The sequence below is a fragment of the Crotalus tigris genome, unplaced genomic scaffold (genome assembly GCF_016545835.1).
Source record: "Crotalus tigris isolate CLP2741 ecotype Arizona unplaced genomic scaffold, ASM1654583v1 scf7180000018053.2689490, whole genome shotgun sequence".
Classification (NCBI taxonomy): Eukaryota; Metazoa; Chordata; class Lepidosauria; order Squamata; family Viperidae; genus Crotalus; species Crotalus tigris.
Window position 1 is genome coordinate 62,411 of NW_024096796.1, and position 26,755 is coordinate 89,165.

Genomic DNA, 26,755 nt, shown 5'->3' on the forward strand with positions numbered 1-26,755 from the left:
ATAAATAAATAAATTATTATTATTATTCAATTATAACAAAGCAATTGCGAAGAGAAAAAGTATGCACCTATCACATTAACAATACTGTATCATGTACTCTTAAAAGGGTACATGAGAGGCTTGGAGAATTATAAACAAAATAACTCATCCACCCAAATTATCAAGAAATCATCTTCCCTGCCTCTTGGTCTCCCAAAAGAAAATAATATTTCAAATATTAATGCATCTTGACAAAATCTATTGCTGCCAATCAGATATCCGCCTTCCAGTGAAATAACTTTTTTGATTGGCCTATATCTGCCTAGAAAAAAGCCAACAATCCACAATTCATATCTTAATACAGTGGTAGCGAACCTATGACACGCGTGCCAGAGGTAGCACTCAGAGCCCTCTCTGTCCGCATGCGCGCCATGCCCCGGAGATGGCAACTATCCCTCTTCAACCAGCTGCAGCTAACTCGCCAAGGTCCCATGTGGCCAGATGCATCCGAGCATGGCTGGTTTCCCTCCCCTCCGTCCCATCCATCCTGGCCTCGGGCATGACCTACTGCATTGCCTCCTCAGCTGTTGGCTGTCTGTCCAGCTCAGAGGCAGTTTCTCTGAACTGCCCCAGAGTGTGCCGGTCAAGGGGCCGGCAGGCTGTGGCTGCTGACGGACACTGTCGGCCCCCATGCACTCACTGGTCTCTTTGTGGGGGCTGATGGTGTCAGGCAGTAGCTGCCCCGCCCACTCACCTTGCCCTGCGACAATGGCACCTCCATACTGCCTTGCCTTGCCTCGCCTCACCCCGCAGGACGAGCCTCCTATCCACCGTCCCACCTGCCAGAGACATCCTGGATCTCCCCCAACTCTGCCTGGCCCCCACAGACGTCCCTCCACATAAGCAACATCGAGGTGACCATGCCCACAATGGCCACACCCACCCAGTCTGCCATGACCACCACAGCCACGCCCACCCAGTGGACTACGCCCACCAGGCACCTGGTGATAAATGAATGGGTTTGGGGCTGCAGTTTGGGCACTCAGTTTCTAAAAGGTTCGCCATCACTGTCTTAATACATTCAAATACTAGGAATATAGCTGAAAAGAACACATGCTGATTGGGAATTATGAGAATCAGAATCCAGAACAGGATGTCACCATGTGGACATATTTTCCAGGAGAATGCCCCATTAACCTTCGGACTTCGCTTCCAAGTAAACATGTATTAGAACTGTGTTGTTAGGAATTTCAAGGGCTTTTTAGCTTGTACTATAGGTGTAGCACAGAACATAGCATTTTTACGTGCCTCACTAAGCAGCAAGATACGTTACAAAGGATCTGAGCATATCATTCTTTGCTGGATGTGCTGACACTGATTTCCAAGGAAGCGTATGCTGTATAAAGAAGCAGAGATTATAGTACTTTCATCCGCAGGAAGACTTTACTCAGCAGAAAGTCCTTACATGATCAAACAGGCTTTTTTCCCCTAAGAATGGACCTGAATAAATCAAGTTTAGCAATAGTTTTAAATTCTGAGTGCCTAGGTAAGATATTCTACTGATAAGGTGTGCATCAGTGAATAAAATAACTGCTCATTTTGAATCAGCTTTTTCTCTGCTCTGATATGAATAAAAACATGGCACTTATTAATGATGTCCATGGCACTGTGGAAAAAAATGATCAATAGGCTGTAGGGTATTTTTCTTCTTTTTATAGGAGTTCTATAAGAACAGGAATCGTCTAATATGGGAAGGAGTAATTCCTTCTCATTATCACTACAGTGGTGCCAGCTATATTTTGGAGTAAAATATCTATTTTACATGCAGATGCACTCAGCTTCCATTTGCAGCCTCTCCAGTTAAACTAACCAAAGATTCATATCAGAAACCTCGCAAAGTTGTTGCCAATCAACATCAACAGTACTGTGCAAGATATCACTAGCCTGTCTCTGTAGTCCTAATGTCAGCCATATATAACTATAGGGAGGTGGGTGTGCTTCTGAACAGGATAGTAAGTTCTTGTTGCTTTTCTTCCTCCTAAAACAGTGGTGACGAACCTATGGCACAGATGCCAGAGGCAGCACTCAGAGCCCTCTCTGTGAGCACGCGCGCCGTCACCCCAGTCCTAGGCCTTCAGCTGGGTTTTATAAAACCTTTTCGCTTTAGGCCTCCACTGCCGTGTGCAAAAAAAAAAAAAGGTTCAATCAATCAGTCAATTTCAACTTCTCGTGGGGGAAAAAAAGATCTTGCAAAGTTGGAATTGATTGATTGAACTTTTTAGTTCCACTCAGTCTGCCGTTACCACCAAAGCCATGCCCACCCAATGGGTCACACCTCCCAATTGGCCACACCCAGCCAATGGGCCACACCCACCTGGCACCTGACAATGCATAAGCATGTTTCGGGTTGCAGTTTGGGCACTTGGTCTCTAAAAGGTTCGCCATCACTGTCCTAAAACATCACAGCATGCGGTGAAAATGACTTAAATTTAGTTTTTTCGTTCTTTCTAAATTTCATAAAATGCACCCATCTACATCTCAGCCCCTTCCATCAGTTGTCTAATGTAAACCTAATAAAAGACAAAAAGGAACTAAGTTTTTCTTTTTGTCTTTTCTTACCACGACCATTTTTGGCATCCCAGATACCACGACCCAAGACACACAAACAAAAAAGCTCATAGGTCATGCTTCTATTATTATTGTTATGGTTTCTCTCCAGGATTAATGTTACAGCCATATGGGAATAATCTCCACAGCAACAATTTTCCTGGGAAGTAAGTATAGGACAATATTTTTGATATATTGTAGTACTTCTATTACCTATAAAGGTAATTTAGGTGAATGGGAAATCACATGGGGCTCCCCCAAATTAGCCAGCAGAATTCCTTTTGTAATTCTCTAAATAAGCAAAAGGGCATAGGTTGCAAAATGGACAGAATAAGTAGTAGAATAAAACCATAATATTGTCCTATACATACTTTCCAGGAAAATTGTTGCTGTGGAGATTATTCCCATATGGCTGTACATTCATCTTTGAGAGAAATAGTCAAATCTCACTAGGTCAGCCTGCCAGTCATTTATGCTAGCCAAGAATTTTCAGATTCCAAGCTATCTTTACTCTGCTCACATCCATCTGCTCTGAATGTGTTCCATTACAACTCCATTCCTCATTCTTCAGTTTGTTTTTGATGTTTGAGGATGATAGAGATTGTAGTCCTACATGCACAGAGAGTAGGAAAGCCGTAATTCCCAAAACAGTTTGCAATAAGCTTATCTAGAAAAACTGATTCTAGCATTGGAAATAGAATGCAAATATTTTTGATTTTCTAAACCAGAAATGAATAAATTATAGCCTTCTTAATGAAGCGGGACTACAGCTTCAATAATTCTCAGTAAATATGGGCAACAGCAAGGAGTATTAGAAATAATAATTCAGTAACATGCAGAGGTCCACATATGGATTTTCCATTTCTGCCCCCCCACACTTGTATTGATTACAGTTGCTTTTGTAAGTATCTTCTTAAACTACAACTTCCCCCATAAACTCAAATATATTAGAGTGTACATGGGGAGGGTGAGTTAGTTTTCTGGTATTTTTGGTCCAGGGAAGAAGTGAAATATATAAACAAACAAGAAAGAATTTTAAAGTCAGCTGGTAGCTGAGCCTGAACTAAAGCCGATTTTGCTTTTACACAGAAAAAGTTGAGATCAGCATTTTAAAAAAAGCAGAAGTGCAAACTAATCTCAGGGGACCAGTAAGCAAAACAGAAGGAAACTGAATCATTAAGACATTTCACCCACCATCAAAAACACACAAACATACACATTGTGATTTTTTGCAAATTCAGATCACAGGACTAGCAAAATAGCAGCAGCTGAGATATATAATGTTTAGATCCCTGTTTCAAATCCCTATCTAGCTTGGATTTCCCAGCCCAGCAGCAATGTGTAGTAGGATTATCCCCAGTGTTCCTTTAAAAGGGGCTTTTGTCTTCCTCTTGTTCCATTTTATTAGGATTAAAAGCAACTTGAGGAAAGAGGAAACTGAGTAGATGGAGGAGAATAACAACCTTAGCATCTGCTCAGATGCACTTTCCCTTTTCCTTGTTTTGATCTCAGAGAGGGCAGGTTTCTCACAGTCAGGCTGGGCTATTCTGCAAACCAAGATGAGCTGAGACAAAGTCAAGACCAGGGGTCTTCAAACTTGGCCCTTTTATGACCTGTGGACTTCAACTTCCAGAATTCCTATGCTGGCTGAGAAATTCTGGGAGTTGAAGTCCACAAGTCATCAAAGGGCCAAGTTTGAAGATCCCTGGTCAAGACCATTCTGTAAAATACCTAAAACTGGACTGTAAAGCAACATAAATTCTGAAGTCAGGAACTTTGTCAATAAACTTGTTGATACTGAAACACATTATTAGGGCAACACCCCCCCCCTTTATTTCATTCTTTTTCTACATATTAGGGGGTGGAGGGGAAAAAAGAAAATCTGAAATCCTGGCTGCCAAGAGCATTCTGCTCAGCACTTGGCCCTTTTCTTCAAGCATCCAATTTCAACCAGCTTTGCTATGACTGCTTGTGAATAAAACAACAGAACATCAACATGTCAAAATCCAACTGACTAGAATTTGGACTTTCCCGACCCTTGAAACTCCTATCTCCCTCCCCATCCTCTTAATGGCTGGGATAAGGGCAATTGGAAGCTGGGCTCATCCAGAGAACCCAGGTTGAGAGAGGGCTGTTAGAAACTAACAGAGAAAGAAAATTCTGATCCTTCTTGTAGGAATTTAACATTCGTGCATATGAAGCTTGTCAATTATCCAGATCCCGGCCGTCATCCCGAGGAAGGAGGAGAGGCCCCACACAGATTCTCGCCTAAGCTCAGCTCCTTTCTCGGAATACTCCCATTTCCCACTACGGCAATTCCAGTAACCCTGGGGAGGTGGAGGAGGAGGGGGGAGGGGCCCTCATCTCACCTGAGCAGCTGGAGAGCGTCCGTCGACCGTGGGTCCTCCACTAACACGTAGACAGTCGCGGGGGGCGGCTCTGGGTTGGGGGGCCGCTCGCTCGTGTCATGGGACATCATTCCCGCGCCCCACCTCCACTGGAGCTGCCTGGAAAGCAATCGGGGACTCTCAGCGGTTCACGGGACGAAAACGGGTATGGGATCCAAGCGCGGCGCAATCGTTTTTTTTTTTTTTTGCAGCGCGGAGACAACGAGGCGCAGGAGAGAGGGACGGACGGGGCGTGGGTGGGAGCTCTCCGGATCGAGACGCAAAAGAAATCAGTAGCAGCACCGCCTCCTCCCAAAGCAAGAGGAAAACATCCAACCGGAGGATTGCTTCATTTTCCGGCTCGGGAAAAGAGGGGGGGAGGTCAGCGGAGGAGGGGAAGTCCACGGGAAATGACATCAAAGTGGGATCCACCCACTCATCTAGGAAAGGGATAGGGCGGCGAGGGGCAGAATCTGTCTCGAACGATACAAAACCAAACCTGCGGGCTTTTATCTCCTTCTCTTAGCCCTGCTCCGAGGGCTGGTAACCGTTGAGTAAAGGGAAACCTTGTCAAAAATGGAGGGCTGTATTAACCCGATCAGCCTAGATTCAGACAGTACACTGAGCCATATGCTAGCCCAGGGTTAGGCAACCTTGGCTCTTTTTTCAAGGCAAGTAGAAAATATATTTCTGGACAGAAATATTGAATATGGATATTTAAAATAATTGTATCTCTCCTAAGATAGCAAACATTTCTACACACTCCAAATTCTGTCGGAGTTTTTCTTTGTTTCCTGTTATTCATATTTTATTTTTATTATTGCCTTTTTATCATTAATGTTTTTCATGATAAAATAAGGATTAAAGCAGAAAAATAAACTATACATTTTTAAAGAAATTATCTGGTAGATGCTGGTGTGAAAGGTCATGCTTTAGATTTGAAGATCTGCAGAGATTTTATGTTGCAGGGTCACTTCACCTGTGCTAATGTCAGCTTTCCAATAATACTTTTTAATTCTGGACATAGTATCCAGAACAGACTGAGATAATACAAAAATAATATCAAACATATTTATACAAATCACATCATTTGTATTGCATGTGCCATTATTTGCCTTCAGGCTCCTATGCTTCTGACTCTCTGGAAAACTTTAGAACAAGGTGATTTACAAAATGCAAAGAAAATGCAAGGCATTTCTGGTGGAAATTTAAAAAAAATGGGTGAAAATGGCAAAACAAAGAGCTTTCAGCAAAAATTAATAGAATTTAAAATTAAAGTGATACAATGATTTGGACTAAAACAGAAATGAGGGGACATGGTAAAGCCATTTTAGAGATTTGTATATGAATTGTAGTCATATTGAATAATGAAATTCAAATGAATGCTATATATTTTAATGCTCAGAACTGATTAAAAAAAGAAATCTTAAATAGTGCAGAATGTTGAAAAGGAGTAATGCTGCAGGTGTAGGTAATATCACTGCAGAAATGTTAAAATAAGGCTGTGGTTTGCTAATGGAGTGGCTGTGCAACTCATTTAATATTATGATTGACTGCACAATCAGATGTTTAGGCTGAATTTGGCATTTTTACCCACCTATTACCCATCTTCACAAGGACCTGGGATAGGCAAATGTTATTGTTTGATGGTGTTAAAGGCATCATCACAGGATGTAAGCTGTTCAATGTAAAGCTGCCTTTTGCAATTTATAGTGATTTTGTCAATGCCAATGGTGTTCAAGTGGGGTTCCAGTTGTTTTGATATTGTACCCAAGGCACTTATTACTACTGATACTATCTTTGCTTTCTTTTCCACACAAAAAAGAGCAAAGACTGTTACTGTTATTATTCTGGAAAATCTACAATTAGATTCACAGTCAAAGACTGGTGGAAAAGTAGTAATTCCAGTTCTAACCAGGGAGCCAAAAATCATTATGGTAGAGTCCATGGATACATCAATCAACTCAATCAATTGTGGATACAGTCAAAAGGCTCAAAAACAAGTTACAGACACAATCCAAACTTGGCATTGAATAAAAACAGCTCAACAGATGAAATCTTTGCCAAGAAGCTCTCTGGACTACTTTAAAATCTAAACCAAGAAGAGATACTTCTGAATACAGTACATAAACGTTTCATTTGCAGATGAAAATTCTAAGATTGCAGTGGCAACAACCAAATTTTTAACTATGGCCAAAAAGCCAAGGCTTTAGGCACAAATCAATGAGCTTGAGTTTTACGTCTGTTATGTAAAATTTATTAAGTATTTTATTTGTTGAACTGTTTTATCCAATGCCAAGTTTGGGTGGTATTTTAATTTGCTTTTACTAGTGTTTCAACCATAACTAAAATTGATTGAGGATGTGGGTAGTTTCAAGCAGAATACTTTTGGGTGGGTGGGGTAAAATTAGGATGTTTAGAGCAATTCTCCAGATGCTGCGTTGTATCTCAAATGCACTTTTGCTCCTGGAGACAGACATGTCACGACATATTGTGACTTTTTTTGCATTGTCAGAGCTGGGTTGGGTGCAGCCTCCATATGATGCAACTGGCCGATGAGCCGGCAGTTTGACACCCCTGCATTAGCATGTTTTCCCAATTAACAAATTGGTTTTCAATTGTTTCTTTTCTATACTTGTTTTCAGAAGCTTTCCCTGATTGACTTCCTTCAATAAGGACTCCTCGCGGTTCTTAATATGCAAGCCATGTTTTTCTTCCTCCACAATTTGTTTCACCTGTAGGAATCTTCTGGTCCTTCCATTCTTCTTCCATTCCAAATAATCACTTTTTGGATGTAGAGCATAGTATAATATCATTAGTTTTCTTGTTTTCTGATCCAAATTATCAGGTCTCATCTGGATCCAGTCAACTATTCCTACTGTATATGGTATAATAGGGACTGCTCTGATTGCTTTAATGATCTTTCCAGCCTTTAGCCTTGATTTCAAAATTCTTTGAACTTGTTTGATATATTTGGCAGAAGTATTTTGACTTGGTTCTGTAGTAAATCAGAAGCTTCCAATATTCCTAAATGTTTGTATCCTTTGCTTGTGCTATTGCTGTTGTGAAATCTTTATTATCAAGCTATTCCATAAACTTCAACTATTTTGCCTGCCTTTATGGGTACATTGCACATTTATCAATGCCAAATTGTATTCCAATATCTTTGCTGAATTATTTTGTGCTTTTTAGCAAGGAATCCAGTTCAACCCTCATTTTTCAAATAATTTTAGGCCATCCATATAGGGCAAATGTGAATTTTTACTCCTTTTTTAGCCAGTTCATATCCACAATTCATCTTGTTCAGAATTGTTGCAAGTGACATCACCAACAGTACAAAGAGTAAAGGTGGTAATACATCATTTTGAAAAATTCCATGTCTAATTTCAACTTCTCCTAATCTTCCCCATTAGTCATTAACATTATTTGTCAAAGCTTCATTAAAATATCCATAAACTGTCAAATGTTTCTGCTGATTCCAAAGCGTTCAAGACTTTTCTCAAACCAGCTGTGTGTAAACAGGATCAAATGTTTTTTTACAACTATCCAAACCATAAACAAATTTGTTGTTGTTGAATTCTTCAAGATCAACTTGTCAATCCATAACTTTATCCTTTGTTCCCCTCAGATTTTGGCAGCATCCTTTTTGTTCTATAATGATTCCTTTTCAGATAACCCCTAAATTTTATTTGCCATCATGCCGATAAGTAGGTTGTGTATTATTGACAAGCAGGTTACAAGTCTGTAGTTTCCAGGCTCATTTCCCTTCCCCTTTCTGAATTAGGAGTGTCCTTCCAATTGTCAATGATTCTTCATTTTCTGTGCTTCCAAAACTCTATGCATCTTCTCTGCCAGTCTCAAGTCAATAATTTCAGCCAAAACCTATGAAGTTCATTTGGTCCAGCGACACTCCAGTTTTGACCTTCTTTGATTATTTTCATACAATTTTTTCATTTATCCTAATGTTTTCCATGCTGGGAATTTTCAACATGCTTGATTCATGTTGTTGTATGGATCTGTATGGATTCTCATCAATGCAGCTGTCCATCATGTAGGTCCAAATAATGGCTCTTCTGGCACAGCCATGGAGGCACTATTAACTTTGAGCCAGTCACTCTCTCTCTCATCCCAGCCCACCTCACAGAGTTGTTGTGGGAAAAATAAGAGAAGGAAGGAGTGGATGAATACGCATTAGATACAAAAGCGTGACTGATACTAAATAAGGACTTTGAGGTCATTCTGATCAGGGTCACATAGAGAGTTTAAATGAATATCATATTGCAAAAGAAACATATAAAGGAAGAGTAAATGGGTCAAAAGGAAAGAAAACATAAAAAGAAGTCATGGTTGGATGGAACCAATGAGATCCTTAGAAAGAAATGGGCAACAGATTTAAAGATCAACTAGCAGTGTACAAAATAGTGTGTGGATATGGTTTTGCAAGAACAGGAGTTAACTTTTTCTTATCTCATGCTTTTAATTTCTTTGATGTACTATAGGTACTCCTCGACTTACAATAGTTCATTTAGTGATCATTCAAAGTTACAACAGCACTGAAAAAAGTGACTTATCACATTTTTCATACTTATGACTGTTGCAGCATCCCCAGGGTCAGGTGATCAAAACTCAGATGCTTGGCAACTGACTCATATTTTTGACTGTTGTAGTGTCCTGAGATCACGTGCAACCTTTTGCAAACTTCTGACAAGCAAAGTCAGTGAGGAAACCAGATTCAACTTATCAACTGCAGTGATTCACTTAACAAAATGTGGCAAGAAAAGTTGTAAAGTGGGCCAAAATTCACTTAACAAAATGTTCCCTTAGCAACATAAATCTGGGCCTCAATTGTGGGCGTTAAGTCGAGGACTACCTGTATTTTGAATTCCTTTCCTGTGTTTTGCAAGATACTGTTTACTCTGAAAGGAAACAGTGTAATGGCTACATGAATGGCTATCTTTTACAGCAGAAAATCTGTATCTGTCTTGTTGCTACAAAGTTATGCTTCCAGTAATGATCCAATCTTCTTGCCCGACAGTGAGGAGTGTTGGGAATTGTAATTCAGAAACATCTGGAGAACTTTCCTGTCCTTTTCTACAGCAGAGGCTGAAAATGCCCACCCTGTTAATGGACCTGGGCTACCAAGTCTTTCTATTCCTACCTATCACCCCTCCCTGCTAACCTGTTCTATTTTGTCTCACGCCCAGTTGGTTCCCAACTGGCTGAGTAGGGAGAGATTAATTCTTATCTCTCCCACTGCACATCTCAATTACAGGAAGAGAGCAGCTTCAGAAGTAAGGGAACCCGTACATCTACAAAGGAAAAGCATTTCTTCTTTTTAAGGGACAACTTAGTACAACTTAATACATCTTCTTGGGTAGGCTTTTTATACAACGCCCAGCCTGCAGTCTTGGGAGCAGCCGATGACCTTGGTTCCTACAGGATAAAAGTTTATTCTGACTAGTGAAGCACCTGGCAAACCCCTCCCTTCGTGCTATGTGTCAACCGAAAATGAACAGGGACAATGGCTACAGCCATGCTCATTTCTAGAATTGACTACACGTACCATGGATATGCAGGCAGAGATTGTGAGAGAGGGGCCTTTGGCTCATGGTCTCTTGTGATTTTGCCTCAGTCATCATGGATATATACAGTAGCTCTCAAAAGGGCCCGCTGGCCAGGAATTCAGGGAGTTGTAATCCAACATCCCAGAGAACTCACAGGCTCCCTTTTGCTGGATGGGTTCAAGGGCTCCCTTTTGCTGGATGGGTTCAAGGGCTCCCTTTTGCTGGATGGGTTCAAGGCGAGGCTAGCCTAAACAGCCCCTCCCAAGCCCAGATTGTATCAAAGACATTAAGATGGGGAAAAGGGCTACTGAAATGGAGCCTCCACCCTGCTGAATAATAAGGGTGGCCAAGAAGAAAATTATATATGATAGACATAACTTAGCAATAAAAAACATGAAAAGGAAAGCAAATGGGCTGTCTGTCCTCTCCTCCCCACTTTCCCAGGTCCACAATCTACCGTTATCGCCCCTCTGAATCTTGATAGAAGACATTCCTCTGCTGTATGTCTGTGGAGATTCTCAGTCATCCAGGTCATAGTTGTCTCAGAGGTGCTTTTTCAAAGGGCAACTGGACTGGGGTTTTTTTTCCCCTAAGGAAGAAGAACAAAACGTTTCACTTCTCATTCAAGAAGCTTCATCAGTTATGGCGGGGGTGGGGGGGAATGGAAGACTTGCTGGCTGTGGAATTCTGGGAGTTGAAGTCCACATCCCTTAAAATTGTCAAGGTTGAAAAACACTTCTTCTCTGTTCTTAGAAAGCATGTAAATACGCCTGCAGTTCCCAGGTAGTTCAGAAGGGGCCGCTATCGCACTGAACTGCTCTGCAAGAACCCACTCTTTCCGACCATCTTGGTCCTCGCCAAGGGAGAAAACGAAGACGGGACGCCGCGTTGCAGATACCGGAGCTTTGATTTCAGCTCACCGATTGGTGATTCACAATAAGGGCGCGCTTGGCAACACAGGCAGTCGTGGGCAGGCAGAAGGCAGCGCTCCCAAGATCAGCCGCTGCTATTCCGGGAACCTTGGGCTGGGTCTGTTACCCTCTTGCAGGCAGGAAGGAGCGGCTTTCCCAGGGGAAGGAACATCTGCCATCTTCTGCGGGTGTTTCAGAGGTATTAAGGTCCTCTAGTCTAGAAGGCTGAAATCGGCCTAACCTTTTTCCAGCTTGAAGCCCTTTGAATGCCTTGGGACTATAATGCCCAGAATTCCCACCCACCGCACACTACGGTCCCTCTATTTTTGGAAGGCATTGAGTTGTGAAAGATTGTTGTAAATGCCATATCACTGTTATTAGAATCCTTTCCAGAGTTACCTTCCTTCAGTCATCTGATCCTGAAAGGTAAAATTCTTTTGAACAAAGCTTGATTCCTGGTGATTTACATGGATCTTATCAATACAGTTTTCTTGACAGCATCCAGAAGTGATTTATCCCTGCCTTAAGGGATCTTCTCTCTTCTCTTCTCTTCTCTTCTCTTCTCTTCTCTTCTCTTCTCTTCTCTTCTCTTCTCTTCTCTTCTCTTCCTGCTTTGACCTTTCCCTGCCAAATACTAATTTGGGCTAATCCTGCTTAGTTTCTGAGTTCTAATCCTATGCTGCTGTATTCTCATTTTGCATCCCAAATGCAGAGATATTACTGGGATAGAAAAGCCAGCTTCAAATTTCTTCATTCAGTTTTAAAATTAACTTTGGAACACTTACTTTCTCGATCACATTACAGGAGAATTGTTAAAAGAGTGTAATCTATTATCCTGTTATATATGTTATTTACTTGGCTCATTAAATCCATCCACACTGAATGGATTTGCCCAACAGGTAAGCCTGTCGATGGGCTAGTATTTGAATGCAAAAATTGGAAAAATGGAGGGAATGTAGAAAGGTTAGGACTGAATAAATAAAATAAAAGGTTAGGACTGAATAAATAAAAGGTTAGGACTAAATAAATACAATAAAGTAGGCTAAGTTATTCCAGTTTTGCAATGTGAATTCCTTATTGCCAATACCTGCTTTAGGCAATATAACCCAGCCTATACATCACCAGATGCAAAACATTGTAATCAGATCAACTAATAGAAACCAAACAATAATAAAGTGCAAACTGGGACACTTTCAGATGAATGGTGTGCAATAGATCACAATCTATTGATGTCAAATAATTTGCTATGTTTAACCTGTATGAAACAGAAGCTAAAGAGAATAGATAAAAGATGTTGTAAAAAATGAAGTTGAAAAAATATTCCCCAAATGTCAAAATGCTTTTAGAACAAACTATCTTGATAACCAAAATCTTGAACAAGAAGGATGTACAATGATTAAATGCAGACTTCCAACATTGTGTAAGAAATCAGGAATGCCAACAAATGGAGAGAATAAACAAGAAAAAAATAGATTTTTTAAAAGATAACTAAAAAAATCACAGGGAAAAAATACCATTAAGATGGAACTTTAGTATAATCACAAAAAAGGGTACTATCTTGTTTCCCTGAAAGTAAGCCCTAGTTTGATTTTGGGGGGTGGGCCTAATATAAGCCCTACCCCCCAAAATAAGCCCTAGTTTGGGGGCGAGGCACACACCTAAAAATCAAGCTAGGGCAGGGGTGAGGGGTGGATCTGCCCCACGCACCCCACACCCACTTACCTTGCAGCCAGGCCTCTCCTCGCCGGCTCACTTCTTCTGCAGCCAGGCCTGCATTTTCAGTCACAGGCCTTTCCGGAAGGCCTCTGCAGCTGAGAACTGAGCTGTGGATTTAATCCATTGCTCGGTACTTGGCTATAGTGGCCTTCCAGAAAGGCCTGACTGCAAAATGCAAGCTGGAATGCAGCTGCAGAATGAAGCTGCTCCTTCGGCCGCAGAAGAAGTGGGCCGGCTGGGCAGGGCTATCAGTGCTGGAGGTGAATATAAAAGACACCCCCTGAAAATAAGACCTAGTGCCTATTTTGGAGGCAAAAAAAAAATAAGACTCGGTCTTACTTTCGGGGAAACATGGTAGAAGCAAAAGAGGTTGAAATAAGATGAAAGACAATACCAAATCCTTTTATAAAAAGTTTTACAGAGTAACAGAAACATTTGCAGGAAATTTATTCAAGAATGAACTCCATTAGAAAGGAAATGTAACATGCAATCGAGTAGACCATTTGTCAAATATGCAAGTAGCAAGCATAGATGAAATACCCATTGAACTGTTTAAACTTGCATAAGAAGAGAAAATTAAAATACAAACAACTCGAAGTTAACAACAGTGGAGCAAGACTTTGTGGCTGGAGAATGGAAGATAGGTGTGTGTGTATGGTGAAGAAAGAAGATGTAAGAGCATTTACAAATTATCAAGTCACTATGCTAATTCCTCTCACAAGCAATGTTTGGCTTGATTTTACAAAAAAAAAAAGAATAAAGGAATATATATATATATATATAGAGAGAGAACCTACAGACTAATATCAAGGAAAGGGGACTTTAATAAAGTGTACAAGCTATTAATTTCACATTCTAGGAAAATGATGTTTAGGAGTATCCAATAAGACTAGAGGCCTGCACTTAAAAGGAAATGCCAGATGTTCAAGCTGATTTTTTGAAAAGGCCAAGGAACAAGAGACATTGCTGCTGACGCATGCTGTATCATTGAGAAAAGTAATACCAAAAAGAAGTCATCAAGTGCTTCATTGATTACAGAAAGGCTCTTTTATCAACCATGTCCAAACTGTGGGATGTCCTTAGGAAAACAAGAACCTCAGAATATTTCATTGTCCTCTTATGAAGCATGACATATACAGGACAGGAAGCATAGCACAAGCAGCACATATAGAAATGGACTGATTCCAGGTTGAGAGAGGACTGAGTCAAGGCTATTGTATGCTGTACATTGTATATTGAGGAGATTAGATTGGAAGAAGATGAGCATGGTTTTAAAGCTGGAGAAAGAAACGTCAATAACCTTGCTATGCTGATGACACTACCCTGATAGCCAAAAATGCAAAGGATCTTGTAACTCTAGCAATGAAAGTCAAAAGACCACAATGAAAATTAAGGGAGTAAGATTAACTATAAAGGCCAAACTAGTGACAACAGGCATAGCAACCAGCCTTAGAACTGACAATGAACATACTGAAATGATGGATAGCTTCTACCCTTTAGCATCAATTATCAACAGTAAAGGAACTATCAGTAGCAGTCAAGAAATACTGCTCCAACTAGTGTTTGGAAGGGTTGCTATGAAATTCTGGGAAAAGATTTTGAGATGCTATTATGCGCCTTTACAAATATCTGACTTGCAGGCCATAGTTTTCCCTGAGGAAAAAAGAAAGTCTGTGGAAATGAAATGAAAGTTGGACTTTGAAGAAGAATGACAGAAAAAAACTGTTGTCATTTTTTAATTTTGGTGTTGGAAAAGACTCTTGGGAATACCATGGGTAGCCACAAAACAAACTATGAGAAGCCCATAATGCTAGGAAGGGTGAAAGGAAAGAAACAGACAACCAACAGCAAGGTGATAGGACTTGATTATGATGGCAGTGAATTTACCATTAGAAACATGAAGGGGCAAGTTGGAGACAGATCATCCTGGGGAAGGTCTATGTGGTTGCTGAGAGTTGATACCAATTTGATAACACATATATACAATAAGCATGACAGAACACCCGATAATTCTTCTGAGGATGGTTTATAATGAACAAGAAGCTATTGTAGGAAATTAATTTGCAACTGAACATTTTGCCATTTGCTGTTGTCATTTACAAGCAACACCACTGTTAGCTAAAGTAAAAAAGATCTGGAGGAGCTCACTACAAAACTAATAGGATGAAATTAATATAAATATGATGAAATAATAGATAAAAATGAGAACCCTTTAATATTGAGACAACAAATAAAATGTCAATCACTATACTTAGTGAATTCAGAGTGAGTACTGAAGGAATAAAGGTAGCACAGTTTTATTTGGGAGGGGTTCAAAAATAGATATAAATGGACAAAGTGCTGGAAAAACAGGAGAAGGAATGTAATTACTAACTTACACAACAAAATGAAGAGTAGATCTATTTCTATCACAAGAATATTAACGCATTGGTATTTCTAATGAAGTGATTGACTGTATAGCTGTGAAAGATGGACATTGAGAAAAATTGGCAGAAAGGAAATAGATTCATTTGAATTATGTCCTGGATCTGGGGCTTATAGAAAAGAGCTCAGCAGAATTTTCTGAATTCTCAGCATAGCCTACCTAGACTTTAGGGCTCAGCTCAATAAGAATCTTTATTACTTTCTGATAATGTGAAGTTGCAATCCCTTCTAGCTCTCAACTCCCATACTGGAAATAGTTACTGGGGGTTGTTGTAGTTAATTGCGAAGTCGTGTCCGACCCATCACGACCCCATGGACAACGTTCCTCCAGGTCTTCCTGTCCTCTACCATCTTCTGGAGTCCATTAAGTTCACGCCTACTGCTTCAGTGACTCCATCCAGCCACCTCATTCTCTGTTGTCCCCTTCTTCTATTGCCCTCAGTCTTTCCCAGCATTAGGCCCTTCTCCAGTGAGTCCTTCCTTCTCATTAGGTGGCCAAAGTACTTGAATTTCAACTTCAGGATCTGGCCTTCTAAAGAGCAGTCAGGATTGATCTCCTCTAGGACTGACCGATTTGATCACCTTGCAGTCCAGGGGCTCCAGGAGTCTTCTTTAGCAGTGGGTTAAAAAAGAGCCAGTCAATTCTAGATCAAATAGTTTCCAGCTTCTGCTTTTAAATGGATGATCTGTAATATTCCTCCCTCATCTGCAATCTAATCATCAGTGAGAGGGCCAAGCTGGTGTGTAGTACTGGGACCTGGCTGAGCCCAGATGGGATGGGTGGCCCTTTTGGATTCCAGATATGTCATCAGCTAAAACTCTGTGACAGGCATTAAGGTGTAGTGACTGTCATCTAGGAATCCCTTTTGGGCACCAGAGACCAGTTCCATGGAGAGAGATTTTTCCACAGACCGGAAGGGCATGATTTTGTGTGCTGCCTGCTGGATCACGGTCTGGGGGTTGGGGACGCCTGCCTTATGGCCTTTAGATGTGCTGCCCCACAGGTCATGGGATGTGAGACACTATTCTTGAATTTGAGCTTTAAAGATCAGTTGGGAATGTTGCTGTTGTACCAGCCTCCCTACTGCACAGCAACCCGCTTGCCTGAGCAACATGAGACTGTTTTTGCTTTGGTGGTGGAGTTCCCTAGAATTTATGCTCTTGGGGGATTTCAATCTGCCATCTCTAGAATTAGGATCTGAGATGGCTTGGCAGTTCCTCCTGGACTCACGACTCCTGGTTGAAGAGTAAGAGGGAGTTGCCACTGAGAAGGCTTTTGCGCAGCTTCATATTGTGTACCAGTTACACCATTCCAAACTGGAGGGGGGGTTTCACAGTTACTCATGCCAGAGTCACCTCCCAATTGGATGAGTGCAAAGTGTTTTGTTCCTGGGGCTGCCCTTGAAAAGTACCTGCAAGCTTCAGCTGGTGCAAAATACAGTAGTACAGGCAATTATCTATGCTTCTAAAATAGCACATTACCCTTCTGCTCGGCAAGTCGCATAGGTGTACAATTAAATAAACAGTTAAAAGTAAGCCATCGTAAAAATATATTTTTATTAGAACAAATTCTGCTGAGGTCATTTGGCAATCAAGGGAATAATATCAGATGGAAACCCAAATTCCCCTGGCCCAAAGCCATATATCTTTAAGGCCTTCAGAAAGGCAGGCAGGATTGAAGCAGCTTAGATCCTGAGGGGAATGATTTTTCATAGGCAGGCAAAATGACAGAGAAGCCAGGTCTCCTGACTCCTGCAAGATGACATTGCTTAAGAGATGGGACCTGGAGCGCCCTGACCTTGTCAGATTTTATTGGATGGGCAAAAATGATTTGAGATAGGCAGTCCTGCAAATAACATGGTTCTTGTAAACTAGCTACTTCAATATAATTCCGATTTAATCATTTGCATCCGTATTTATTTTATTTTAAATATTTTTAGCCTGCCCACTATCCAGCAGATCTCTTCTGTAAACACTTTCAGTTATTCAGTACACACTGGGGAAATCCTATTGTAATCCTTTTCTTACATGGGAGAAAGTACAACTGAAATCAATAGAGGAAATGTTACAGTAAACAAATCATGATACCAGTGTGGTTGCTGGCCTGCAAAAGATTGGTTAGTATTTAAAAAAAAAAAAAAAAACAGCATTAGTTGCTATACATTTAGAGAAAGTGGGAGTTCGGAGTTTTCTGGGAACATTTTTTCCAGAAAATTAAAATGATGATTAAAAATCATATATACAAAGATAAAATGTAGCTTTTCCCAACCTAAATAAAATCTGGGACCTTCTTTCAGACATATTGGGACACAACTTGACCATATTGGATGGGAATTATGGGAGTCAAAGCCCAACACATCTGGAAAGCATTGAAGTAGGGAGGACTGTTCTATATGGTTATAACTTACAGTGTGTTTTGCCTGTGTCTCTTTTATTCATTTATTGATTATACTTTGATTGATTGTACCAATAATTTACTGAACTCTTCCTTTATACATTGAAGATTAATTGCCTGACAATTATACTATTCTTATGTATTTGTGTGTGCCTAGCTAAATTGCAAATTTATTTGTGTATGTATGTATTGAACCTAATGTGTTAAAATAAGAATACACATTAAAACTGTCTCAGTCCATGACTGCACTTTCTGAGAATAGGCAGCTACCTATGCAGTTTTATATAGCACACCCACCCAGATGTGCTGGGTTACAACTCACATCATTTATAGCCAACAGAGAAGATATCTTCTTGGAAAAATCTTACAGAGCACAGTTATGTCACTTCTAATGATGCCTTGGGGACACCATGTAACCAATGATACCTTGGGGGCGCTATGTCAGTCATTTGTCAGAGTATAAACTAAAACATTTCAGTTAGCTACTGGAGCTATATGACTGTTGTGTGTTTTTATTAAAACATCTTTGTGCCACAGGTTTTTATGAGTCTGTGCACTGGCTCATATAGGTGTGCATACATTCATTTTTTCTGTTTTTGAATGCCATTTGCTCCTGACTTATCCATATATGCCAATTAGTTCATTACTACAATATCATAGAATTAAAGGGTTAGAGGGGAGGTCTGCTGATCCAGCCCTGCCCATTTGTCATCCCCAATGCTATCTGACCTTTGCTTGAAAACCTCCAGTGTCCCACGACTCTAGGAAGGAGGCTGTTCTCTTGCTTGATACTGTAACTCTTACAGTCAGGAAATTCCTCATTTTGAGTAAGAATTTCCCTCTTAAAGCTTGTCCTACCCTTAGGTACTATGGAGAATAAATCCACATCTTGTTCCCTGTGACAGCCCCTCAAATATTGGAAAAATGCTTTTCTGTTCTCCTTATTTTACTTGGACTCAACAGCAGCGGGGGATGGCTCCTGCAAATAGACCATCTACATGGCCACATAGCTTGTTAAACATCTTAAAACCCTGTGGGGAATCAGTTCAGACATGCTGGCTTGAATTCACACCATACATTAAACCTGAAATCCAGATTAACAAACTGTAATTACTGGACTCACTTAAAATACTCACTTAATTTCAAAACAAATTAAAATGCATAGAATAGAATAGAATAGAATAGAATAGAATAGAATAGAATAGAATAGAATAATGTTATTGTCACTTTAAATGAACATTAATCAGCATACATTAAAATGAGATTTCGTTGCATACAGCTCTCAAAGGATAATCACTTCCAATATACGCTTCATAAACATGACAAAAATAAAATAAAATTATGCAAATACCCACATACACACACATATATGGCCCACAGAAACAACACAATCATGCAACATTCCTGGAGAATGGAGGGATTCTTATGACTTGCAGAACTACAGACTTTAACCTTCTTCTGCAGAAGCAGAAATGTAGGATGCTGCTGTCATGGAACAAAACCCAGGATTTTTAATCTATGTTATGCTAAATAAGCCATCATGACCCGATTCATCCATAATGTACCATAACTGAGAGCCAGTTTTGTGTAATGGCAAACGAGATTGTGAGTCCTAGTCCCATGAAGGCCAGCTGGGTCGCTTTGGGCCAGTCTGTCTCTCTCAACCCACCTCACAGGGTTGTTGTGGGGAAAATAGGAAGCAAGTGTTTTAGGGGCAATATGTTTGCTGTCTAGAGTTGAGTAGATAGATAGCATCTAATAATAACTGTTAACATTTACTTACTGATCAAGGCAAGCCACTTTAAATGAGTCCCACTTTGGCTTAGCGCACATCTGTGAACCGAAGGAGTAATGACTTGTTCATCCTGTGAAAGGATTTGAAAGGCACATCATATCTCAAAGACATGAATGGATTAGATTACATAATGAAGGGAGTCTCCCTTACTGTCAGAGACTAGATTGTTTAGGTTGCACCCTCCTTGTGATCACAGCTTCTTGCTAACCAGATAGGTCAGTGGTGGCGAACCTATGGCATGCGTGCCAGAGACGGCATTCAGAGCCTTCTCTGTGGGCACACGTGCCGTCACCCCAGCCCCGCCTCCTCTTGTGGCCCCCTCCTCACCAGCAGCCCCCCTGGAGGAGAGTCACCCCCGGGTGCAGCCCGTGCAGAGCAGTGCAGCCAAGGACATGCCAGCCGGGCATCAGGGACAAGACTCCACCCTCGCACCCCCTTGTGCACAGTTGATGCTGAGGGGCACAGGTGGAGGACGTAGTCGCCATGGTGCTGCTGGGCCGCCTGGGTGATCTGCAGTGGGTCGTGGAGGTGGTGAGTGGCCCTGCAGGTGGATGGGGCAGAGGGTGAGGGGGGCAGAGCAGGGGTGGGGAGGGGCGGAGCAGGTGGGAGGGGGAGGGGCTGGTTTTGGAGCACTCGGTCTCTAAAAGGTTCACCATCACTGAGATAGGTTATAAAGAGTTGTTAGCAATATCTTTAGGCCAAAGACTGGTCAATAATAAGGTTGACCACACTTGCCCGGTTACCTAAGATACAATTCTGATCACACCCAATGGCGGGTCACTTGACCTCTCCTCTCCTCTCGTCTTTGTGGCAGGACTGAATTGGCTTAAGGAGGAAAAATTGTCTTCGGGAAGATGAAGGACTGGCCATAAAAAAAAATTAAAAAAAAGCTTACATTGAGGGCTGGGGACAAGGATATGAATAAGAGGGTTGGCAAGACGGAGGGAAACTGTTTGAGAAAAGCGCCACACACTTTCCAGATAAAATATTTGCAGCAGAAATAATAGTGGTTGCCTTGTGTCCCTTTTAATATATTATATATATTATACACACACACACACACACACACATATAAACGAAGACAATTCTCAGGTGGTCAAAACTAAAGGGAGAGTGCTTCTGAGCATATGCAGCATGCCCCCTTCCCTCCTCCTCCGCCGTGGGTACCCCCCCCCGGCTCTCTTCCTTCCCACCCGCACTAGTGGGAGATATAAAGACGAAGGCATTTTTCAGGTATGAAAGAGGGCGTGTTAAGCCTTCCGAGAGGAGGAGGGGGGAGGGAGGGAGAGGGGCTGAGTCTCGACCCTCCGCTTTTCTTTCCCTCGCGCGATCGCTTCCTTTGAACGAAGGGAGCCCCCCTCCCCTCTCCTTCCCCGTCCGCCAAGCACACCCCGGTACAGCACGGCCGTATGCGGATCTCCTTCCAAGCCGCCGAAGGGTTAAAAGGCAGACGGCGGGGAGACTACCGCGCGCGCGCTCTCTCTCACACATACACACACTCACACACACCGAGACACCACACACCGTACGCGGGAGGTGTGCAGCCGACAGCTACGCTACGCTCCAGCCGGCCCTCTGCGCGCCTGTGTTTGTGAGAAAGCGGGAGACATAACACAGACAGGCAGGCAGGCAGGCAGGCAGGCAGCGCGGCGAGGGGAATGAGGAGCCGTGTAGGGGCAGGACGCGAGGAGGTAAACAAACAATAACCGCACCCCCCTCCCTCCCTCCTTCCCCCCCCGCCCGTCCGTCCGTCGCCTTCAGTCTCCGGCCGCCTGTATGCTCGCCTCTCCGACCCCCCGCCTCGTTTCGTTTGCCTGATCGACACCCCCGGGGAAGGGTGGATTTTCTTCGGCCGGAGAGCCCACCCCTGCGCCCTCAAGATGAGGTCGAAGAAAGCTCCCTTCCCCGATGGGAGATGGGGTCGGCGCTGGGAGTGAAGATTCTCGGCCGCCCCGGCTACACACATCTCTTCTTTTTCTCCTGCCCAGCCGAGATCTGTATGGCAGGGGGAAAAAATAAAAACTCAACTCGCTTTATCCAGAGGAGAAAATCGGTGCCGTCTTGGGGGAAGAAGCAAATGGTAAGGAATCCTGCCCGGGATTTGGGCAGAGAGAGCGGAGAGATTTGGACAGGAAGGGTGGCTGCTTCTATTGTAGTTTCCAGCCCTCCCACCTTAAAAGTTTGCAAGGGGGGAATGAAAACCACTTACCATCCATTGAGGCTGGGGAGTGAGGAGGTGCATTTTAGCCCTGGGCCGGTCCTAAATCTTTGCCCTGGGAGCTGGGAAGTGAGGGGGGAGAGAGAGATTGAAGCTACACAAAGGGGGCAGGATTAGGCTGGGGAACCTTTGGCCTCCATGGGAATTTGCTAGCTTTGAGTCAAGCTTTGAAGGAATGTAGGGTGAGGGGAGGGTCAGGGAACAGGAAAGGGTTTGGGTTAAGAGCCTGTCCTTAATTTTAAAACAGGTAATCAGGGTTATGCTTGCTGTAGTTCTGTAAAGTACCTTCCCCCCCCCCCCAATCCCCTCATGTCGTTCCCATTTTACAGATGAGACCTTGGGCAAAGAAAGACAGGAATTTGCTGGGCACCTCTGGGATCCATAGCAAGATTGTGGCCCAGAAAGGCCTATTTCAATGCAGCCCTGAGCATAAGGGAACATCCAGAAGGTGGGAAAGGGGCAGGATATAGACTCAGCTGGAGGAAGTATTTAACTTTTCCTTCCAAACTGTGCTCCAGCACCATTCCAGTCTTTTGCAGGGCAGACCAACAGACCTGTCTGGATCACACTTCCCAATGGCCTTTGTAGGAGATGTTTGTGAGCTTCTGAATGGATATAATTTAAGGGCAGGATGGCTCTATTTACCCACAGGGAAGGACCTCCAAAGAACAGAGGATTTACCCCCTGGAATCAACAGAGGGCAGAGACTTCATTAGAGACAGATGTATGACATTTTGGGTGACTTTGAGGGTTCTCTAAATAGATTCTGTAGGTAACCTCTTTCTCTGCCTCCACCTGTACAGAGCCAAGAGGTGGTGGCTGCAGCTTGGTTTGGGCTAATAGCTCTCTGGCATGAGCTATCCTTGAACCCCAGAGCTTGAGTGAGAAAGCATGCCATAAATAGCTTTTCACTGTCACTTGGAAACAACTGTATTTCAATGCTGGGGGAAGGAAACCCCACCAATAAATGTTCACACTCCCCTTACCCGAGATGTGTTTACCTTTTGGAAGTCTTTTGGTGTTATTTGGGAGAGAAATTCTCTTTAGGAACAAACTTTAATGAGCAGTGCAGTTTGTTTGCTGGAGGCAGTGACTCTGAATGTGTTCCTGTCTTCATGGCCTTATGCACGATACTGATTGTGCATACTATTTTACTTACTTCAAATTATCTTAGGGGGAAGCTCTTTTGATAATTACAGGTATTAACTTTATTTATTTCAAAATAAATGGTCCATGTGCTGTGTTTGGGAGATACTGTGTTTGGGAGACTGTTCTATCCATTTTGCTGTGAAGACCCTTGAGCATCTGTCCCAAAGGAATTGCCACTGACTCTGGTGCCAAATCTGTGACACACACATACACAGACAGACAAAACCCATCTCCTATCGCAGGATAAACAGGAACCAATTAAACACTGAATGAGTGAAACGAAACAGAAAAAGGTAGGAAAGGCATTCAAGCCTGATCAGGGGCAAAACAATGGGACATTGTTGGTCCAAAGCTTACATATCAGAAGGGTGAAAAGCCTAGTTGAAAAGGAGGACTCCTTGTCTTTGCTTCCTGTTAGTCTGATGACTAGCAGGATTAATGTTGTCACTGCTGGGAAGGCAAACTTCTGAGATCTCTTTCTAATCGCAATAGCTGGCCCAATGCAGGCAAATAAAGGAATAAACTCTTGCTAGACTGACCTAGTTTGGTGTATCCTCCCCACTCTTTCTTGTACTCTCCCAAGTGGCTTAACCAGAAGAAGCAGTGAGAACTGGGAAGCAAACATCAGAGCAATTGCTTCACCCTATTGTATCAAATCAAACCAAGAAACTTGAGCATTTGCAGAAGGACCAATATATTGTATATAACTGGAGTCCCCAGCTGAGAAGGATCTGTAACCCAAAACAGGTTCTCCAGGGTCCAGAAGGGGATTAGAAGCAGTGATGTTGTCAGACTTTCAGCAGAAATATAGGTTCTGCTCCATATAATATGTGAGGTTCCAGCAGGACTGCCTGATCTCTTAGAAACGAGACATTCTACTGTATTAAAAAATTGGGGGGGGGGAATCTATAAGGTCTTCAGATTTATATAATCATTTTATGATTTCCTTCATAAATTTATTAACTGTCTCACTGGAAGGGATTTCAAATCAGGAGGTCCAAATTGAAAAAAAGCAGTTGGTCTGTTTTTGCCACAATAGCCAATGTATGCCACAATAGCCAATTTACAGGACTGCTCCGTTCCTCTAAAGAAGTCAGAGAAGGAAGAAGTAATTTACAACAGTTTAGTAACTATTTGATATGTATGTGCTTTGGGGGGAGTGCTGTGCATTTGGGATAGGGTCCAAATCAAAGGATGCTGCAGTCAACCTGCCATCTGGCACCTTGAACTTATTGGCTGAAAGTAAATTAACAGGGAATTTTAAAAGTGTAACTGTAACAGAAAGAGCAAGATGAATTGAACAGGGAATATCCATACAATTACATTGGTGATTTTTGTTTCTTGCAAGAGGGGAAGAATGTCATAGGAATCAGGTATCTGACATTCTCTTCAGTGTTCACACGCTGATCTGTGTGGTAGTATTGTGTGACACATTGTAATTTTTCTGCTAAGTGGAGATTTCCAAGATCCACATTCCTTCATCCACCCTTCTCTTCTTTTCCCTTTCCAAGGTCTCCTGAGTTACAAGAGGGCTGGATGGGGCTGGGAGCCAGGAATCCTGGGCTCTTAAAAGAGAAAGGAGACCTGGCTGTGGAGTAGATTAGAACTGGACTTTTGCCTTGCTGTGAGAAAGGATTTAAAGAGTTAAGCCCTCCAACTCTTGTCAGCAGGGAGCTTAGCCCAGCTCAGTCCAGCTCCTGGGAGGGCCCAAGGCAAATTATCCTAGAAGGGTCAGGTGCTTCTCTTTCTCCTGCCAACTTCCTAATCCCCACCTTCCGTGGAGAGAGAAAGGAATGGGAAGCAGGCCCATGACTAGGAGATGGAGAAGCTTTCAGCCGCTTAATCGGTTCTCCCCTCCAGTAACAGAGAGGGGCAGGAGCCTAATATCCCAAATGATCTGCTGCAAAAATCCTCAGACCCCACAGACAGGTGTGGGGAGAGATAGTCTCTCTTTTTTTGGACACTATTCCTTACTCTCCTAATTAAATCATGCCTGGGCATCTCAGAGAGGTGGGGAGAAGACTGATATTTTGCCAAATTGTTGGATGAAAGATATTGCTGCAGTGGGAGCTGTAGATTGGAGGAGGGGGTGGGTGGAATCTATATCTCTGCATATTTGATTTCTGATTTATTCTGATTTATTGTTATATTGGTTAATGTAGTCTACCTTCTCTTAAGAGATACAGATGTTATGTCATGCCTCCACGTCTAAGGGTTTACATAACTTCCACCACTGTGGGGGAGGAAATTTATTTTTTACATGTATCTTATATGGTGTTTTTATGTAGAGGTTTACAATAAAACTAAACCAGTGAAAGGGTTAAAATACTGGCTGATTTGGCAAGCTTCTTTTTTCTCTGTCTAATAGAGGTAATGTTAATTCCTTTTAAAATATCACCAGTATTATACTATTCTTGGGTCCTGCATATATGGCCAAGTTTATTACTGTAATTAAGTGGTTTTGGAGTAGAAAATGTGTATTGGGTGAGGGACCAAATGGAATTTGTATACAGATAGTCCTCGATTTACGACCACAATGGGACCCCAAAATTTCTGATGCTAAGTGAGACATTTGCTAAGTGAGTTTTGCCCCATTGTACAACTTTTCTTGCAACATTTGTTAGGTGAATTGGGGTAGTTAAGTTAGCAACATGGTTGTTAAGCGAATCTGGCTTTTCCATTAACTTTGCTTGTCAGCAGGTCGTAAAAAGGGGATCACCTGACCCGGGGATACTGCAACCGTCATAAATATGAGTCAGTTGCCAAGCCTCTGAATTTTGATCGCCTGACCCCTGGGACGCTGCGACCGTCATTCAGTTGTCAAACATTTGAATTTTGATCATATGACTACAGGGATGCAGCAACGGTCGTAACTGAAAAGTGGTCACAAGTCACATTTTTTTGCGTTGTTGTAACTTCCAACGGTCACTAAATGAACTGTTGTAAGTCGAGGACTTCCTGTATTGGTATATCACCGGGTCTGTTATTCAGAACAGGGAAAATGATCAGTTTTGGGTTCGTTCATTTCTCACATCTTAAATTTGTTTGGTCCTGCTTCTGCACTGATTTTCATTTTCTTTCTTAAAAAGCTACTACTCAAATTTAAACAAGTAATTCTTCTAACGTACGGCTTTTTGCATGCAATCTTGTTTGATAATATATATTTTTGCATGCAATTTCCCAAGAATGCCTCTTCCCCACGATTGCTGCCACAATATATGCTTTTCCCTCTCGTAGACATTTTTGTAAATACTATTTTATGGGAGAATAACAGGACTCCTTCTTCTTCTTGTGCCATATTGGCGATCATAACAGGACTCGGAATGGTACAAATGTTGAAGTATAGTCTGCCTTGTGTGGGAAGTATTGCATTAGCTATATTCACCAAACTAAGGTGGTATTTTTTTTTAGCTTGCTGAGACGATTTTTATAAAAAAGATATAGCGACTTTAAAATAAAATAAAACATAATGAAATAAGATTAGCAGGGTCAACTATATCCATAGTTACCTTCTCTGTAGCTAATTCCTTTTTTTTAATGGGCATATGTCTTTGAATATGGATAAAATGCAAAGCCTTAATTAGCAAAGCTTCCTACTTGATGGGGGGGG

The 26,755-nt window shown here is 42.0% G+C and overlaps 2 protein-coding genes across 5 annotated transcripts in view; one reads left to right on the forward strand and one right to left on the reverse strand.

Annotated features, from left to right (window-relative positions):
* TFE3 (transcription factor binding to IGHM enhancer 3) overlaps positions 1 to 5,364 on the reverse strand; it is a 30,566-nt gene extending 25,202 nt beyond the window's left edge. Inside the window, exon 1 of the mRNA XM_039347064.1 lies at positions 4,956 to 5,364. Coding sequence (XP_039202998.1) covers positions 4,956 to 5,065 — 110 coding nt within the window. The 5' untranslated portion in view covers positions 5,066 to 5,364. The remainder of the gene's footprint in view (positions 1 to 4,955) is intronic.
* Positions 5,365 to 21,282: 15,918 nt separating this feature from the next.
* The window catches only part of CCDC120 (coiled-coil domain containing 120), a 40,907-nt gene continuing 35,434 nt past the window's right edge, over positions 21,283 to 26,755 (forward strand). For 2 of the 4 annotated variants that reach the window (XM_039347069.1, XM_039347071.1), the window contains exon 1: positions 21,283 to 21,469. The gene's annotated coding sequence lies outside the window, so the exon portion shown is untranslated. Of the gene's footprint in view, positions 21,470 to 21,541; positions 21,859 to 26,755 lie in introns of those variants that run through there. The other 2 variants (XM_039347067.1, XM_039347070.1) reach the window with 1 other exon arrangement.